The following is a 19,949-nucleotide window of genomic DNA, read 5'->3' as shown; positions in this document are numbered from 1 at the left end:
AAATATGGGCTTAAAGCCGTCCCTAATGTAATCCAACTGAAATAGGAAAATACTTGATCAATCTTTCTATTTGCATACGAAGTAACAACTCTAATATACATATCTTTAATAAAGTGAGTATAAACAATATTGATACCTTTTTTTTAGAACCATTAAAGTATTTCTCTTGGAGCTTTATTACAAGTTTTTTCTAAATCAACAAAAATTATTAGTAGATCTTCCTTACTCTCCGTGTACTTTTCCATCAAACCTTTCAATAAATGTATATATTCCATAATAGATTTTCTTAACATGAATCCATACTTCTAACCCGATTTTTATAACAAAACTTATTATTTTTCTTATTTTTTTCTTGAACATTATAATACCACCACTAATTTTTTTGTTTATAAAATTTTTTTCTTTTGATTCTTCAATCACGTTTTAATAATTTGTTTAATTGTACTCATTACTTTATTTCACATATTATTAACTTCATAAACATCTTAAATCTTATGATATTGAAGTTATTTGTAAAAATAATTATATTAATTTTTGAAGTGCTCTCATATAATTCTATGATAATATTTTACTATATTTTTCATCTTCTAACCCTTCATCTTAAAATTCAAAACCAAGAATCGATGTTGAGTATTTAAATTTTTACGCGAAATGATCTTTCAATTTTTATAATCTCGACGATCTATTTTTCTCATTAAAAAATTATCCATTTGTGTTTTATTATATTTATTTCTATAAATGATAATATGCTCATCTCTTTATTCAAGATACATCATTTATATTAATTCTTTTGGGTCATTATATATATATTTTTTGTACATGTCCAAACCTACTTGGGGAGCATAAGCACTTATGATATGAAAAATCTTTGTATCAACAATAATCTTTAGAGCCATAAATCTTTAATTTTGTTAATTTTTAAAATATTATTTTTTAAACTCTTATCTATAACTATACCAACATTATTTCTAATATAACTCCAATCTGAATACAAAAGTTCAAAATAAATGCTATCAATATATTCAGCCTTTTCTCCAATATATTTGATTTATGAAATGCATAAGATATATATTGTTCTGTGAGTAATAATATTACTAATTCTATTAATTACCTGTGAGTATCTATATTTCAAATTTCTATCTAAATATTAAATTCATATACTAACTTCTTTGCACTTATTCGTCCATAATGTGAGAATCATTATTTATTCAACACTACTCTCGGGCCCTGATACAATGACCCCTAATATCGAGACAATAATTTAAAAGATTCATGTAATAATTTTTTGACAAATTATTACACTGACTGTCAACTACGTATTGAAAACCTTCACTTTTTGCATCTAAAACTTAGGATCTGACAATAGCAGAGCTTTCTTATAGCATTATAAACAAAAAGAAAAAAAAAGTTAGGCCATAAAAAATCATGAGATGAGAAAAATGATGTCACGCCAAATACACTAGTATATGTATCACTCAAATAATAAACAGATTTTTGAGTCTGTGCATCGTTCCCATTGGGAACTTTTATGGGAACTTGTTTATTTTCAAGCTATGTGAAATTTCGCCATTGGGAACTTGTTTATTTTCAAGCTATGTGAAATTTCTAGTTTATGAGTCCTAAGGCTATAGCTTGAAGTGTTGAATTTTTTGTGAATTTTTAAAGTGACTCATCCTAATTTTTCAAAATAGTAAACTAAATTGAAGAGGAAGGTTTTCGTGAGAGAATCTTATCTAAATTGGACCTAAGAAATTCAGACTTGCCTAATTGAATCTAATGTTGTTGACAATCAAGAACATCAATACTCATTAACCTCTTCCAAGGTCATAAAAAGTTTTGGAGCTTCATATTATATTTTAGTTCCCTAAACCAATGTGATTGTACTATTCTAGCAGTTATATTCCTATTCTTCTAAAACGGTGTATGATAACTTAATCGTTCCATTAGTCTATTTATGTAATACTAGCCACAACCCATTTTAACTTTTCAATTGTCTAATTAGGAAGTAAATTAAGCACAAAAAGTTAACATATCAATATGCAAATTAAGATATTATGATTTACAAATCATGGATTTCATTTTAATTTCCTAGATCTTAATTCAGGGGAGAAAATAATACATAGTAAATGAATATCATGTCTCGTCACTAAACTAGACAAGACATGATATTCTCCAAGGGATCTTCCAACCTATTTGTTGCATATAACAACAAGTACATTTTTCACAAGCATAAAGTTAACATAAAAGTTAATAAAACACAACACAGAAGACTATATTTTTACTACACATTAAAGGACTTGAAAATGGTCATGGTTCACTATCTTCTATTATCCTGGAGAGGATTTATCTTTGAAGCTTAGGGTGATGGGTGCATCGAAATTCAGTTTACCTAAATTATTGGTGTTTAACCATCTAATTTCTAAATATCACAAGATAAATAGTTTTTTAATGAAATACCCGTTTTCTTCTACCTAGTAGGAATTATTTGAAAAGGGGATGATTTGTTTTCTGAGAAAATCCTTAGAACTCGTATGGTACAATTAGATTAATATGATAATTCCTGGTGAGTAACTTAGGGACGGTTATAGGAAAATTAAGGATTTTTTACTTTATGGAAACCGTGTCTATTTTTATTTGTCAAAGTCCAGGTCTCCATTGAAAATGCAATGCAACATGATTCGATGTAATAAAAATAGAAGATACAGCTCTTAATTCTTTTTAGAATTCTTTTTTTTCAAAGCAAGGATGAGCTAGTGATAATTTACTAACTTCTCGTGCTTACTCTTCTGGAAACATTCTACCGAATGCAGACATTTTTTTTACAATTTAGATGATAATAATGAATGGAGCCAATATCTCATTATTTTTTTTATGTAAACAAATGAAAGTAACCCTGAGAAGTTTTTTTTTTTTTTAGCATTGTTGAACCAAAAGTAGGGAAGGTTGATTATATCAATCCAGAGCGTTTTCATTTTTTTTTTCTTAAAGATAAGTTGTAGTTCTTTTTATGTAAAAATAAGGCTGCATCTTTTAAACATTTCCAAGACTATTGTTGGATTTTACAGATCAAACCAGGTAATTAGTTAGTTTTGATTTGATTAATGCCTCTAACCCTACTATTTTTCACCCTATTAATTTGCCTCTCACAATTTTTGTGAGTCAACTGATGAACTTGTATCAAATCTATTTGGCAAGTTAAAACATGTTTTTTTTTCTCTGTCTTTCTTTTATTGTATATTCAGTAATATTTTTTAAATTTGACCATCTTATGAAGAAAAAAACTGTTTGAAATGGTTAACATTATATTGAGAAATCATGAATTTATCATTTTCTGTGTTACAGGGTTCAGCACATACAGGCCCGGCTTTAACCCCAGTTGAAGTATTGAATGCAATTCATGACATCAATCCTGATAAGGATGGAGTTGCTTTAAAGAAGGTTTGTTGTCAGATTTGTAGTTAAAATGAAAATTAGAATAGTACCGAACAAAGCTAAACTTGGCTCGGCATAAATTTTATGCCTCCAGATAACGGATGCTTGCACGGCTTGTTTTGAGCAGCGAACAGTTTTCACCCAGCAAGTTTTAGAAAAATCCTTGAACAGTTTGGTATGCGTAGATTCTCAACTATTTATTTAGTTTTAGAATGAGATGACTGCTTCAATCACGACATCTGTTTTTTCTTTTTTAGGTTGATAAAGTTCCTCTTCCTCTGCTTTTGATGAGAACAGTTATTCAAACAATTGATGCTTTCCCTGTTATGGTAGTTTCAAAATTTTCTCTCTCCCCCTATTTGAAAATTTTATTATTATATGCATTTATCACCCATTACTATTTAAGAAAAAGTTTACTTCCTGAAATCTTTACTTTATTTGAGGTCATGCATTGGAAGCATTAACTTGTAATGTTTTTGTACGCCAATTTAATTACCATGTTTTATCAATGGTTCAACGTTTACGGGATTTGTGGGCTTGAAAGTTTTGTGCTTGTGCTCGATTATTGTAGGAGGGAGTAAAATTTTCAGTAGGTAGATATTAGATTATAGATAATGTATTATCTAGATATTTTTAACCTTATTTTGTAAGAAATTTATTTCCTTGCCTTAAGTTTCCCACGGCTGTAACTCTTATGGTTAATTATCTTTCCGAACAACTAGAGAGAACTTTCTTTGAAATATTCCATTTTGGATTAATAATTTCAAAAGTTACAAAAAATTTATATGTATGCACCTATCATGTAAAAAAATGTGATCTATCATCTACAAATATAGAAGAAATAGGAATCTCATCATCTACATGCATCAAACAAAAGGCAAGAAAGGGCTCGCTTAGCACAAAAATGAGCCACCCTATTACATTCTCTGGGCATATGAAAAGACAAAACTTGCTTGAAATTCAAAAGAAAAGCTAAGTTCCGGGCTTCATGTGCTCGTTGACGCCAAACGTCCCTCTTCATGGTAGACCTCAAGAAATGCGTCATGTTGGTGTTGTCCCCATCGACGATAATGCCCTTGCATTCAAGTATCCATTGTTTTGCAAATTTCTTGTATGGATTTGATGGCTTGAAACACAACTTGGGCACTATCTCATTGTTCAAAATGGTGTATGGTAGCAACCTTTCAGATTCCCCGCTCATCATTAATGATAATGCTGGTGTCGACCATCTGGAAGGAAGAAGAGCACCATTGACATTTAATTTGAGCCATCTGGGAGAGGGAGGATGCCAGGAAAAGGTAGAAGGGACTAACCCAACGGGTCGGCTAGCATCTCATAGCTCACGAAATGGATCAAGCGATGTCTTGGTAAGTGCTTCAAGAATATTTGCGGCAATGATTTTCGGCGAGCCATTGACTTTGTTGTGGGATTTAGCATTACGAGCCCTCCAACAATGGTGGACAATGTAACAATAGCATCTGGCTTGTGTAACTCCACTCCTCGGCGCCTTGCTTAGCTTATTCATTGCATCCTGGAAGTTGTAGCAATTCCCAGCTTGCCATGATATCTTTAATCATTCATAAACAATACAATTAGTGATAATGTGGTCTCTATCTTCCACCTCCATGCTTCCCCAAGGGCAATCCACGTAGGGCTCGTTTGGGGCAGCTTATAAGTACGGGCGGCGTTTTGAAAACACCGTCTCATTGTTTGTTTCGCGTGTTTTGGGCGATTATCTCAAAATTGCGTTTTGTGTTTTTAATAAGAAGCCGATCGCGGGATAACCCCTGCGTCCGCGTTCACTATCCGCGTTTGTTCCCTTATTTTACGCATGTGCCCTCGCTTGCTCACGGAACCACCCAGCTCCTCTTCTCGTCTGTCCCTACCTGAAGCCGATCGCGGATGAAACCACGAGAGGTGATCCGAATCTCGTTCTCGTTAATGGCGGACTCAGGCATCGACCAACTTCTCGATATTTTTTTCCCTGTCGAGCATACCAACGGCACATTTCCCTCCCTGAAAATAACTTCATGCGAAACTCGCTGCTTGAATTACAAGTCCTATGATGGAGTGTCAAATTTCCCTCTTCTGATTCTTCGCCCAACCCTTCGAGGCAAATTTCTTCCCGATTTGGCGATGTCAGCGGTGCTTTTCTACTCCCCAGGTGGCGCCGCGGCGCTTGCAGCTTCAAGTTTAGAACAATATCAGTGCTTCTCTCTCTCTCTCTCACTCTTCTTAGGTCGTCTTAGCTCTTTGATTTGCAGGCAATTCCGACTCGGGGTTGGAGATGACAGTCTCCTCGATACCAAATCCCCTGCCATATCTATCAAGGGAAGTTGCTTGAGCTTCTCTGTGGTGTCTAAGCACAGAGCTGAGTTTCCAATTCTGAAGAACTGTTCACTTTGTGTTCCCGCGGGGCATCTCTGGATGCTTCTTGTCCTTAGCGGCTGTGGCAAATCCACCCTCCTAAAGGTCTTTGTTGCACCTCCTCTCGCTTTATTCCTTGTTTAAATTCTTCTCTGCCTTCCAAAGTTTGAATATTCCATGAACTGCTGTTATTGTTATTTTTTGAAGTCATTTTATAGCTGTTATGGCTGAAAGGTTTAAGTGGTTACTGCCTAGGAGGTAATATTAGCTTGGAGTGTTATTAAAGTTAATTTATCAAACAATCTTTCTTAGGCATCCCAAGTCCCAGTTTAGAAATCACTTTTCCGAAGCTGCAGCTCTTACTATTCTCGCTTTGTGTTTTGATAAAATAAGGGGAGGGTTGATCTTAGCTAAAATTTTATACAAGTTTCTATGTATAAACTTTAAACAAAAGATGGGTTCTTTTCTGTGAGTTCATTTTGAGATGTAGCTTTATTTTAATTATAAACCCCAAAGCAAGCATGTATTCTGAATTTTAGCATCCATGTTTTTGCTTTGGGTTGTTGGGTTCTTTTCTGTGAAGCATCAAAGCCCCAAGGCAAGGGAAAATTCTTACTATTTCTATTCATGGGAAATGTTGTGGTGGTATATTTGACGATATCTTACCTTGCAAGTGCTCTTAGGGGATTTTTACCTCACATGTGTTTTACATTATGTAACCGGTTAGCCTTAAATTTACTCTGCCTAACTCCAATTCCTTATTTCAGTAAAAAATTGAATGAACAACAATGCAAATATTCATGGGAAATGTTGTGGTGGTATTGACGATATCTTACCTTGCAAGTGCTCTTAGGGGATTTTTACCTCACATGTGTTTTACATTATGTAACCGGTTAGCCTTAAATTTACTCTGCCTAACTCCAATTCCTTATTTCAGTAAAAAATTGAATGAACAACAATGCAAATACTCAAATTATGAGGAAAAAATTTACACAACCATCTATGATTTATAACACCAAAATTATTTTTTATTATCCAATGAATTTATTTTATAATTGGACCATGAAGCTTAAAAATAACTTAACAGTTAAAATAAATTTAAGGGAATACATGCTAACTGGGTTAAATTTGTTTCATTTTTTCATCATATGGCTGCAGATGCTTTTAGTCAACAATGCTCCCTTATTTCCCTTCGATCCAAAATCATAGGATTCACAACTATAAAAGAACTTTATATCAATGATTTTAGTTTTGCAGAAAAATGGAAGTTCTGTGATAAAACCGCAGTTTTAAATCAAGAAACGTCTTATTGGCCATCTTTTCAATGTGACCAATTCATTATAAAATATTATTTACGCCACATTGCCAAAACTTCCTTGCGTGAACCAGAATATATGATGCAGCCCCTTCGATTTAATCAGCCTTCTGGAAGAGAAATCCTGACTATTGCACCAATTTAGGATTTGGTTCAGCCATATTTTGGGAGAGGAAAAAGTGCAACTGCATGCTCAAATTTTAGCTTTTGTGTAGAGAGAAATATGTTTTCTTGATTTTTTATCCATTGGTATTGGTTCGTTTGAAGAAGCATAGAAAAAAAAAAGTATTAAGAAAAAAATTGGAAACTTTTGTGATTTATGTAAAATTTTTGGTTTAAGATGGTGCGTTCATTTGTATAGTTGTTAGAATCATATGATCAATTATCTGGTTTGTCATGCTTAATTAAAAAATTGAAGGGAAAAAAATGATCATTTATCTAGAAACAACAACAAATCAGCTGTTTTCTAAACGCAAATACCAAACAGCTATACAGTTTATCCAAATCAGGGGTAGAATGGTTATTTATCCAGAAACAACTGCAAATTAGTTATTTTCTAAATGGACAACCAAACAACCAGCCAGCTTATCCGGATCAGCTGGTGATCAACAATTTATCTAGATTAGCAGTTTATCAGCATAAGCTGGATAAGCTGCAGCTGCCCCAAACAGACCCTTAATCTGTTAGACCCTATAGAGTAAGCCATCTCCTAGTGGGAATGGCATCGTGACACATCCTCTACCAAAACAAGCCCTTTTGAGGGTGCAACTTTAGCTTTTTTATCCAAGTAACATTGATGGTGATGCCTGGGCGGTTAGCTTCATAAGCAACTAATGCGGGACCTTGCTGGGCTAAACCGGCCAAAGGTTCAAGTCCGGCAGGTGGCTGGACCGACTACTTCCTTTGGGCGGTACTTACCGCCCCAAGTTTCCCCCATCCTTTTTGTTTCTCGCCTATATATTTTCTATTAATATGTGTTTGCTGAGTTTAGTGTTAGGTTATGTTATGTTTTCAGATTGCTGCCTATAGGCTTCTTTTCTCATTGTCAAGTTGTATATGAGGACAAGTAGTGCTATGGCTGTATTCTGCTTCAATGTGGCAATTATTCCCCTTTGGTTCCCTCCTAGTGCTTCTCCTACCAGTTTACATCTGACGACTAGCACTTCCCCAACCACCTGCCTGCTGGCTTATCTAATTGCAGGCTCCCCTCCTTTCTTCCCCTTGCTCCTAGCCGCCAACTCTATCTCCTTTCCCACATCTCATATTCCAACCATCCTGCAGCCTTCTCTTTGCCACTCACAACCATTCAAGAATCTACCCCCCTTACCCCCTCCCCTCCAACCATAGGATTCACATCTGTCAACCACTAGCTCAACTTCTCCTATTTCACCCACCCACCTCCACCTTTTAGCCTAACCCACCGCCTACTACCCATCTGATGCCTCTTCCCTCGGATACCATTCCCTGGACCTAGCCGGTTTTTGATGTTTGTTGTGTTTTTTTCAATCCTGTTGGAGTCTTGATATTAACCATAGAGAGGAGAATCTAAATCCGTTCCACATGGAAGATATCAGTGATGAGGAATACCGCCCACGCCGTTTCAGAATTCAATATCAGAGGAGGCCGAGAGATGATCACAGATAGGGAGAACACAGAAACTTTGACATCAAAATGCATCTATCAGAGTTCAATGAGAGTATGGATTCATATGAGTTTATGGACTTACTACAATTTGTTGAGTGAATCTTTGAATATAGGGAGGTGTCAGAAAATAAACTGCTTAAATTAGCATCTATTAAATTGAAAAAGAGCACCTCATTTTAGTGAGAGAACTTATAGAGACAAAAAGAAAAGACAGTGATAAGATTACCAAGTGGTAAAAGATGAAGAGAACAATGTAGTGGAAATACCTTCCACCTCATTCTCAACAATACATGTTTCTAAGACTCCACCACCTTCAATAAAGAGGCCTTTCAGTGGAGTTCACTGCTCAGATCGACCAGTTACAGATGAAATGCAAGTTGATCTTGCCAGAGGAGTACACTATAGCCCACTACTAAGGAGCCTGAAGCCCGCTATTAGCCAGTCGTTTTGGACACTGTTGGATATTCAAACTTTAGCCTTGAAGGTAAAAATAGAACGAGAACAGAACTGACAACAATCATCATTCAAGTAGAAGCCTTCAGTCAGACAGTCACCTATTGCGACCGACGAAGGTACCTCGGGAGAAGCTAACAAGACAATAAATGAGAATGACAAAATATATCAGAGTGGAAAGAAGCCAAAAAAGGACAGCTTTTTTAGTATAGTACCTTTTAGGAGGTGTTTCAGGTGTCACGACTACAGACAAATAGCCTCCATCTACCCCACGAGTCGGGTTGTCACATTCAGATCAGGGCGTCGTTGAGGAGATAGAGGATGAGCCAAAGGATGGTCCGAAGGAAGAATTTTCAATTGAGGAGTAGTTTGAGGAGCAATTGTGGTGTGATGTTGTTCCAATGGACGTATGTCATATTTTGTTGGGGGATCCTGGCAATTCAAACGCAAAACTCAACACGATGGTTTCAAGAATATTTATTTTTTAAAAAAAGATGAGAACACCTTATGTTGTTACTTGTGAAGTATGTAAGAGATGTAGGGGATGCAGTGGAGGCGTCAGTTCCGAGGGCCACCTTCATGTAACACACTGTGTTGTTACTTGTGAAGTATGTAAGAGATGTAGGGGATGCAGAGGAGGCTTTAGTCCCGAGGGCCACCTTCATGTAGTCAGTCTAGGATGCTCCAGTGGCACTGACATTAAACCTATTAGAGGGAACCAAAGAGGAGAATGGGATACCAACACCACTGCAACCACTATTACAAGACTTCTAGGATTTGATGACCAACAGTCTTCCATAGGGCCTACCATCACCGAGGGACATCCAACACACCATAGATCTCATACCGGGATCAGTGTTGCCGATTGGTTTGCTTATAGATTGAGACCTGCAGAGTACGAGAAATTTCAATGATAGGTGCAGGAACTTGTCGTGAGAGCGTTGATTAGAGAAAGTACCAGTATGTTTGTAGTTGTCATTCTAATGGTACCCAAGAAGGTCGGTTCATGGCTGATTTGCATTAATAGTAGGGTCATCAACGAGATTTCCACCAAGTATCAGTTTTATTACCTCGCCTGGACAATTTCTTGTACCATTTGCACAGAGCCTCTATCTTTTCCAAGATCGACTTGCATTGTGAGTATCACAAACTCCGAATGAGGCCAGAAAATGAGTTCAAAACAATGTTCAAGACACGGGATGGTTTATATGAGTGGACGGTTATGCCCTTCGGCTTTTCAAACGTGCCCAACACTTTTATGAGGTTAATGAATTAGGTATTTCGGGTTCACTTGGGAAATTTGTGGTCTACATTGATAATATTTGGGTGTACAACTGATCTGAGGAGAAACACTTATAGCACCCGAGAGTAGTTCGAGGTATTGCACACAGAGAAATTATATGTCCATACCAACGATGTGTCATTTCATGATAGACCAAATATGCTTTTTGGGTCATATCATGTATAGAGAAAGCACCTCAATGGATTTGACAAAAATGGATGCCTTTGTAAGCTGGACCACACCACAGTCATTCCTGAGCTGAGACAGTTTTTGGGACTAGCGTCGCTTTATAGGATTCATCAAAGCTTCATTACAATTACTTCCCCCCTGACAAAATTTTTGAAGGGAGACAATTTTTAGTGGAGAAAGGCAGCTCAGAATAGTTTGGTGCACTCAATGAGAAAGTGTCCCAATCGCCATCATTGGCATTATCAGATTTCAACCAGTTATTCGAGGTAGAGTGTGATGCATCCTTGAAGGTGTGCATATTGCATTAAGCTAAGAGGTAAAAGTTGCAAAACATACGAAAACATGCTCTTAGGCATGATCGAAAAAGGTGTTATCAATGCAAAGGGATAAGAGTAGTATTGTGTCAGCTACAAACCTTGAAGGGAAAAGAGAGATGTTGGCATTGTTTCAAGAAAACTCATGCAAAGCTTGTCCTGACATGAGAGCAACAAATATATAATGCTATATAACTAAGGAGTGGCCCCACTGTTAAAAAGTGGCGCCAAACCCAAAAGGAAAAGCCAGATGACTCCTGGTTTCCTGGACCAAACCGTCCAAGTATGCCTAGGCGCGACTTAGCGCTCCCGGTGAAATGTGATACCTCGCCCGGATGCAGAGATACGATCTCTTGTACCTGGAGTTCCGCCCAGGTGGTCTTTCGGTTCTCGAACGTGTGGAGTTCCCATGTCTCCTGCATCATTTACTTTTGAAACATATAGTTTTAAGGGGTTTTAGTTTACCCATGCACTCATCTTTGATTCCAAGAAATTCAAAGGCCATTTTCTAATTTCATCTTCTCCAATGTCAGCTGGTGGTGGCTTCCAAAGTACAAAATAAGTAGAAAATAAGGGATAAGAGCATACACACCATCAAAGAAAAAAAGAAAAAGAAACGACCATACAAGAACATTACTGAGCTACAAATGCATTGACAAAATTTAGTTTCCAACTGATTTGAGGCTATGAAATGAAATAAAAAAGGATCTTATGTTTAGATTTTATTTACAAAATGAGCACAAAAGAATAGAGACAAGCCTTCTAATGTTGGAGCTTATCGGGATGTGGTATTGTAGTTGTTATAGTACCGCGGTCCCTTTTATTTTTATTCCCTACCAATTATATCTACCATTTCTCATTATATATAGATGTTTTTTGCTTTGGTTAGGGTTAGTTTTTACCTTCTAGATTTTAGATTTCTGTCAGAATAGTCGCCAACATTTATTTTCTCTTTCGAGTGTTGTATCTGAGGTGTTGTGTGGTGTTCTGGTTGTATCTCTCCTAAGGTGGTGATTATCTTCTACCTACCACATCCTCCAACATCTCTTCCGATCGTTTCATCTGCCTGCAACAACATTTCAATTGTTGTTTTCTGCAGCCCCTAGCCTACCAACCACTTTTTCCCTTCTTGTTCCTGCTGTCCCATGCCTCTCACCTTGTCGCAGCTGCCCAGGGCAGCACTAAGCAACACCTCCTTGCTGCCATCCCGCCACTATCCACCCCAACTCCTTGTTGTCATCACTCAGGATAATCACCATACTTGTTCTCGCTGCATTTTTGCACATTCCTCTCGTTGCCACCAGCATTCCTTTGTCGTAGCCTTCCCCATCAGCCATTCCGATCCACCCAGCCGACCTCCGCCAGCATTGGGATACACTTGAGTGTTTTTGTTTGTGTCTTGTTATTGTATTTCCCTTTTCATGTGTGTTGGTTGTAACTTTTTATTTGTTTTAAAAATATTATTTGTTTTTTCCTAGGGTGTTGGGTATCATATGGTATCAGATCTAACGTAATCCTAGTCCTATCCTAGGTTTCTGAGCATCTGCCCCTACCTAAGCCACCTCCACAAAAAATTTTCAAACCTAAAACACGCAAAACCATAGCCAAAATTTGACCCAACCCTAAATTTTTTGCTAATTTTTGAAATCAATAACCTTAAAATAATTTTTTTTACACCCTGAATCAATCCCATACACTCTCGCCTCCCAAACACATCATACCATCGTCAAATCTTGATATAACCCTAAATAGTTGTTATGCACCCGCAATCAATATCATACACCCTCTCACCACGCAACCCTAAATCCCAGCCATGCCACCAAGGAGATACATGTTCGAGCCTATGCAAGAAGAGATATAGCGAGAGATCAGTCGATTTCAGCAGATACTTGCGGAGATTGAGGATGAACAGGGGGTGGGGGGACTTACCCTTGATGGGGACGGGGAAAGTTGAAGAGGTGAAAGAGACAGGAATTTTGAACTCTTAACCCCTTTCATAGAGAGTATTTCAGTGATGAAGAAGGAATGCCATCATGCTTTCGAATCCATTATCAGAAGAGGCCGAGAGAGGAGACTACATATGGAGAACAGAAGAATCTGATCATGAAGTGGGAGATAGTGTCAATTCCTACCAGCTTACTACAAACATAATATTCAAATCCTAGCTTCACGAGTAGAGAGACTGCATTACCAAGCAACCACCATATCTTATAGGCAGAATTCAACCTTAAGATCATACAGCTAGACTACTCTCAGGAGAACACCCATGATACCCATGATGACCCCATCATAGGAAAAGTATATTCAAAGCGGAGGACAAGTGGAACCAATCCACATCCCTATATTTGTCACAACCAGGAAGTATTGCAAGTGACAGATTTTGGCATGTTGAATTAGACTGCACAACTAGGGGGTAATCTGTTTCACTGAGCAGGGCGCTTTTGAAAAGGTGGGTAATGACACAGTAGACACTGAAGACAGTGAGAACATAGAGGACCGACTTCCAGTTGAGGAGAAAAAAATTGCACATAGTTTTAGCTAAACCAACCGAATTCACGATGAGTGCCCAGGGTAGTCTTGAGTTCGAGGAACTGACACGAGAAGCATGACAACCTCATTTTAGAGAACTTCATACCATGTAAATCTATATACTCATTTCTGAGTTTTCCGTACTGAGAGAGGTCCAACACCTCAGAAATGGGACCTTTTTGTGTCATTTTGAGAAGATTACATGGATTTATTCACATGTTAGATTCCGTTCAGCATAGTACTCATCACAGTTGTCCAGATAGGAGGGATGAATCCTAACCTTAAAATTTATATTAGGAGCTTGACATAGAGAGAAATTCTTCAGTGGGATCCAGATCTTATCAGTGAAGAAGATGTCTCTCTTGACTGGTTGCCAGTGAGAATGGTACAGCCTGACACAGAGTCCGCCCAAGTGTTGATCTCTTCTCCCATGTTGGTTTATCAGCTACATTCAACTGAGTACAAGAAGTGGAAAAAAAATGTTCCAAACTTAAGGGCTCGAGAGTTATATTGTGAAACCTACATCTTTATGCAGTTCCACCTCAGGACATGCCAAAAAATGATGAATATTTATTCTATTAAGACGTGTTGTGGAATAACAGCGCGTACAAGATCGACCTGCGTCATTAGACTGCAATGCTTCCTCTACGTTCAATGTCGTGGACCTAACTTTATACTACAAGGACCCTGAAGTTTCAACAAATGAAGTCGAAGCTCACCTCCAACCCCGGGAGATTGACACAGGATTTTACCAAGATGCAGTACTGTAACTGCTACAGCATCTCAGTCTCTTTTTTCTATTTTATTCATTACCTTGTCTAGCCCTTCTTTTTCTAGCATTTTCCTTGTCTACCTCCATTTTTCTTTACCTTTCTATTTTTATTTTTTACATATTCTATCTATTATTCCTCATTATATATAAGACGTCTTTTGCTTTGGTTAGGGTCAGTTTTTGCCTTTCAGACTTCAAATTTATGCCCGGACAGCCGCCACCTTCTATTTTTTTCTTTGAGGATTGTATCTGATGGTTTGGGTGATACTCTAACTGTATCTCTCCCCTTCTCCTTCCGCATCCTCCCACACCTCTCCAGATCACCGTATCTCACTGCAGCCGCCCGCAACAACATTATAATATATGTTTTTTGCAGCCCCAGCCTCTCAGTCATCTTCCCTTCCTCCGGCATTGCGGACACCCAAACCGTCTCTTGTTCTTGCTATGCCAGCCCTTCCACCATGCTGCTGCCACCCAGAACAACCAGGATCCACCCCAACTCCTCACTGCCATCACCCAGGACGACCACCATATTTGTTGTCCCTGCATTTTTGCATCTCCCTTTTAATGCTACTAGCATTCCTTTGTTGCGGCCAACCCCACCAAACATTTTGGTCCACCTAACCGATCCTCACCACGCTTGAGATACACTTTAGTGGCGTTTGCTTGTGTCGTGTTATTGTATTTCCTCTTTCAAGTGTGTTAGTTGTAACCGTTTATTTATTTTAGTAATATTATCTATTTTTCCTCGTGTGCTTTGGATCTCCGGTATCACCTTCCTTCTGATAGAAGCAATTGATTTTTTTTGAGAATAAGGAACTCTTACCGGATACATCTCAATCTCAGAAAATGTTTAAGAAATTTTACCGGTTGCATTCAAGTTTTCCAATTTTAAATGTTTCAGAAATTCATCCTAACCATGTTGAAGTTGTGAGATGAACTCGAAACATACGCACCCTTCTAACGAAACAGAAGAATTTCATTTTCATCATATGGTTATAATATCTTCAACTCTTGGAAAATCGAACCCGTTAAAACTTCCATGACTGAATTTCTACGGTATTCTATAACTGGAACAGGTTAGATTTGAAACCTTTCTGATTAAGATGGGTTGGGAAGTTTGATGAATTGGGCTTTCAGGATGAGCGAGCTACTTGCTATGAGTGGAGGAGGGACCAATGAAGGCCAATATGAGCTGTGAAGGTTGGAGGGTTTATGCATATTCAGTGCCTTTGAAAGCTGATGAAGGGCAACAAGCTGAGGCCGCAGAGGGTGGAGGCTGCGAAGGGGGATTTGAAGACTGGTGAACTTTTTCCAATGAGTAGGGAAGGGGACTGCAAAGGTCGATAGATGCTGACACTCGTGTATCAGAATTCACCCGATTCAATCGAACATTGAAGTCACATAGAAAGCCTTTGTTGGGTTATTAGGAATACCTTAAACAAAGGTCTTGTATTTTATTTCTTCGAACCAACTAAAAAATTGAAATGTGGGTGAAAGAGATGCAATACACTCTCATTGCTTGCAACCAAACAACCCATAAGTTCATATATTTTTTTTAATTAAGAGGTACACATCAAATTTTAACATAATAAGAATTGAATTTTTTTTTTTTCATGATATTGTAATATACCTATTATAGCTTATAACAGGTTTCAACTTATTTATTTATTTATTTATTTATGGTTAGAATTGAGAGTTGAATGAGAGTGGCAAACATGATGCATACAAGTATGAGCAGGTAGGGTTGCAAGCGATTGTGAGCAATCTGTAAGATTTTTTTTCTTCTGTTTTAGGAAAAAATTATTAATTTTGTTAAAATATTTATTTAGTTTTATAATTATTTTTAAAAATTTTATTTACTTTTTTTAAAATTTGAATTCTTATTTCTTAAAAAAATTTATATTAGTTTATCTTTTAACTATTTTTAAAAGATTTATTTTGAAACATTACTATTTTTTAACTTTTTTTGTTCTTAATATGATTTTTTATTTTTTTATTATTTAGAGTTTTTATTTATTTTTAATGTTTTTTTTTCCTGTTCTCTGTTGATTATTATTTTTTATTTAGTTTTTTTTTTATTATTATTTAGAGTTTTTATTTATTTTAATTTTTTTTTCCTGTTCTCTGTTGATTATTATTTTTTATTTAGTTTTTTTGTTTATTTAACTAGATCTTTATTATTATTAGTATTAGTTAGTATATTTTTATAGTATATCATGCTAGAAAAAAAAGATCCAACCTGAAAATATGATGTCTAGTTAAAAAAAGTAGGAGGTGCAAAAAAGTGCAGACATTGCATTCTTCTTAAACTATAAATTCTCTTTCAAGTGAATTGTTGGTGGTGTTAAAAGATTGAAAAATCACTTAGCTTACATACACTTTAATGTTGGAGAATGTGAAAAAGTTTTAGATTATTATTTATGGCATATTTATGAATTATTTATTCTTTATTATTTTTTGGTTTTTTGGTTTGTGGTTTACTCATCTATCATCTCAAAACTTACGCTTAATCTTACAAAATACCTTAATTCTGATCCAGCTTGATGACGAATAGATAGGGCAAAAGTTTACCAGCTGAAATGATTCAAGCTGTCCGCTGAACATATGCTTTGAGCCACAATCTAAAGCTAGAAGAACAGGACACTAACACCCCTAGGCGTTAATGCCAGAAACTCGCAAGAAAGAGTGAATACGATTATGAAGCATGTCATTCTTGGATAAATGCTTAGCGCCAAGCACTAGAGCATGCTCGAACCTGAACCTTGGAGAAAAAAAATTAATGATTTTTTTTTTATTATTAAACCTGGCCATGCTGACCTTCTCTGTATCATTATTATTATTATTATTTTTTTGTGTCATTATCTTGAAATATTTATCTTGTTAGGGCAATTGCTCTCTTTTCAGTGTACAGGCATTCCATGGCTTATTGGATCGAAACATTAAATTTTTATCTTGAGAGTGGTTGTTGTTGCTTCTATCATAACAAAATTGGTAGTTTTAATTTAATCCTAAAAGAACTATTACAATGACTTGAGATCTTTGAATTTTTATTTCTCTTGTATATGCATTAACTGCACATGGGATGTTTACTAAGCACTTTTATTAATATTTTTATTATTTTTTTTACTCATTTAGCGTTCATTTGCATTTCTTTCATGCAAAGGGGAGCATTTGGTTGAATAGATAAACTCGTAAAAGTTAATCTTGGTGTTTAATTAATGTTTAGTTTCTATTGTTACCTAACAATTACTATATTTCTTTCTGTGCAGGTTGAATTCATGATGGGAATTCTTTCTCGTCTGGTTGGTAGACAGGTAAGAAGGCCCCCCTCAAATGCATGGTTGCTTGTATTAGCGCTTCTGTCTGATTTCTGAATGTAAAGAAAATTGTCAGTTATTATCATTCCTGTTGTATTACTTTTTGTACAGGATTTTTGAATTAATTCAGTTTGCTTTTTATGATCATATAGATTTGGAGGATGCCAAAGTTATGGGTTGGATTTCTGAAATGTGTTTCTCAGACAATGCCACATTCATTTAATGTCCTGCTTCAGGTTTTTACTGTGTTTTCTTCCCACTCTTTCTCTTTTACATGCCCTTGTTTGAAAAGGATGTCTGACTTTTTTTTTATTATTTTATTTATTTATTTATCTTCTTGGATACAGCTACCTGCTCAACAACTTGAGGGCGCCTTAAATAAATATCCTGAAATGAGAACTCCCCTCACTACTTATGCCAATCAGCCCAACACTAGAAGCTCATTGTCAAGGTATTTTACTGATTTTTTCACGTCTTACGGCAGTTGAAATAGCTTTTATTTGAAAATTTATCTGCCTGTGTGTCCGCTTGTATTTCCAGTATGTAAATGAAAGCTAGAAGTGTTTGCAGTTAAGTGATACTTCCAAGAATGCCTTGAATGGGGTTAATTCTTTTGATTAGAGAGTGGAGTGACCTCTTCCTTCCATTTTTTTTTCTCATCTCTTTTTTTTTTTTTTCTCTTACAATTTACCCTTTTTTTTACAAATTCAAACTGGGGAGGCCTTTGATGAAATGTTTGTTGGAGAACTTTGATCTCTTTTTGTTTTCCATCTCCTATCTTTAGCATTTGGAATCAATTATAATGATAAACTTTTAATTGTTATGCTAAATTATGCTTAGCTTATATTTAAATTGGCATTGTACTGATTAATGAAAATGTGATTGATTTCCACAAGAGTTTAATTCAAATATTGATCAAAGGAATATCTTGTGGTTTAAGATTAGGATAATAGTCACTAAATTTTTCATCTAAATCTGGCCCTATTTGTGAGACATTTTATTGGAGCCAAACCAGAACCTTTTGTTTGGAGACTTTTGCCAATCTAACATACCCACCAACTATTCTTTTGAACAATACAAAATGAACCAATGAACGCTTGGAGGATCAAAAAATAAAAATAAATAAATAAATAAAAGCAGAAGGAAAATGATGACTTTTGAGACCTAGTGTTTCATTCATTAACTGTTCATATTTGAGTCTTTTTTTTAAAGAGGGTTAAGTTTGATTATGATCTTTAGTTTATTTGTTAAATAAGCTATATATGCATACATGTATTAATGAATTTAGTTGATATTTTGGTTTATAGGAAGATAAATATCTTATGTATTCAAGAAACTAAATGGGATAGAAAAAAGACTAAGGAGATTGATAGCTTAGGTTTTAAACTTTGGCATTCAAGTAGGAGTCGTACTGGAAATGGTGTAGATGTAATTATAGATAAGAGTTAGAAAGATAATGTTATAAAATTAATAGAATTGGAGATAGAATTAACCTTAAAGATTGTTTTGATACTGAAATTTTTTAATGTTATAAGTGCTTATGTTTCTAAAGTAAGTTTAGGTATAAGTTCAAAAAAATATTTGGAATGATCTAGAAAAATTAATACAAATGATAGTTTTTGAAGAAAGATTTTTTATTTGAGGGGATTTAAATAGACATGTTGCTAGAGTGGTGGAAGATTTTAGAATTATTCGTGGTGGCTATGATTTTAGTGTAATTAATGAAGAATATAGAATCATTTTAGATTTTGCTGTAGCGTATTATTTTGTTATTTCTAATACTTTATTTAAGAAAAGAGATAAGCATATTATTACTTATAAGTGGATCTAATAAAACTTATATTCATTTACACACAAAATCTATGTTCTAGTATGCCAAGGGACTAAATATTTGCATTCCTACATTAGTTTTAATTTGGTTAATGGTAATGATTTTTTTTATTAGAGATGTATGTGAAAGTGTTTGAGTTTTTGAAAGATAGAGGGAACTAAAATGTTATTTACACTATTTCGATGATACTTGAAGGTGTGTCAGATTTCTAAAAGATATGAGTGTTGCACCCTTAATATTGTTTACACATACGATTTTAGATTGTATATATATATATATACCCAACCACACACATGCCTAACAAATCGATCTCGCGTTGCAAGTCAGATGCACTCAGGCGGGCTCGAATCCGTGAGCCTAATGGACTTTTAACCGACTTCGTAGATGTCCACTAAAGAATCACGACGAGCAGCACAATTTATAAAATAATAAGAATGTGTGTGTGTGAGAGAGAGATGCATTTTTTAAAATATGTGAAACGGGAGCATACAAGGTGGCATC

General features: G+C 35.8%; 1 protein-coding gene across 1 annotated transcript in view; it reads left to right on the top strand.

Annotated features, from left to right (window-relative positions):
* The window catches only part of LOC110020585, a 100,701-nt gene that overhangs the window by 80,107 nt on the left and 645 nt on the right, over window positions 1-19,949 (top strand). Inside the window, 6 exon segments of the mRNA XM_020718736.1 lie at window positions 3,343-3,438; window positions 3,527-3,607; window positions 3,690-3,761; window positions 17,570-17,614; window positions 17,770-17,853; window positions 17,965-18,068. Of these exon segments, the coding sequence (XP_020574395.1) occupies window positions 3,343-3,438; window positions 3,527-3,607; window positions 3,690-3,761; window positions 17,570-17,614; window positions 17,770-17,853; window positions 17,965-18,068 (482 nt within the window).

The sequence above is a fragment of the Phalaenopsis equestris genome, unplaced genomic scaffold (assembly GCF_001263595.1).
Source record: "Phalaenopsis equestris unplaced genomic scaffold, ASM126359v1 Scaffold000104, whole genome shotgun sequence".
NCBI classification, from domain to species: domain Eukaryota; kingdom Viridiplantae; phylum Streptophyta; class Magnoliopsida; order Asparagales; family Orchidaceae; genus Phalaenopsis; species Phalaenopsis equestris.
This window is presented reverse-complemented; position numbering and strand designations above follow the sequence as displayed.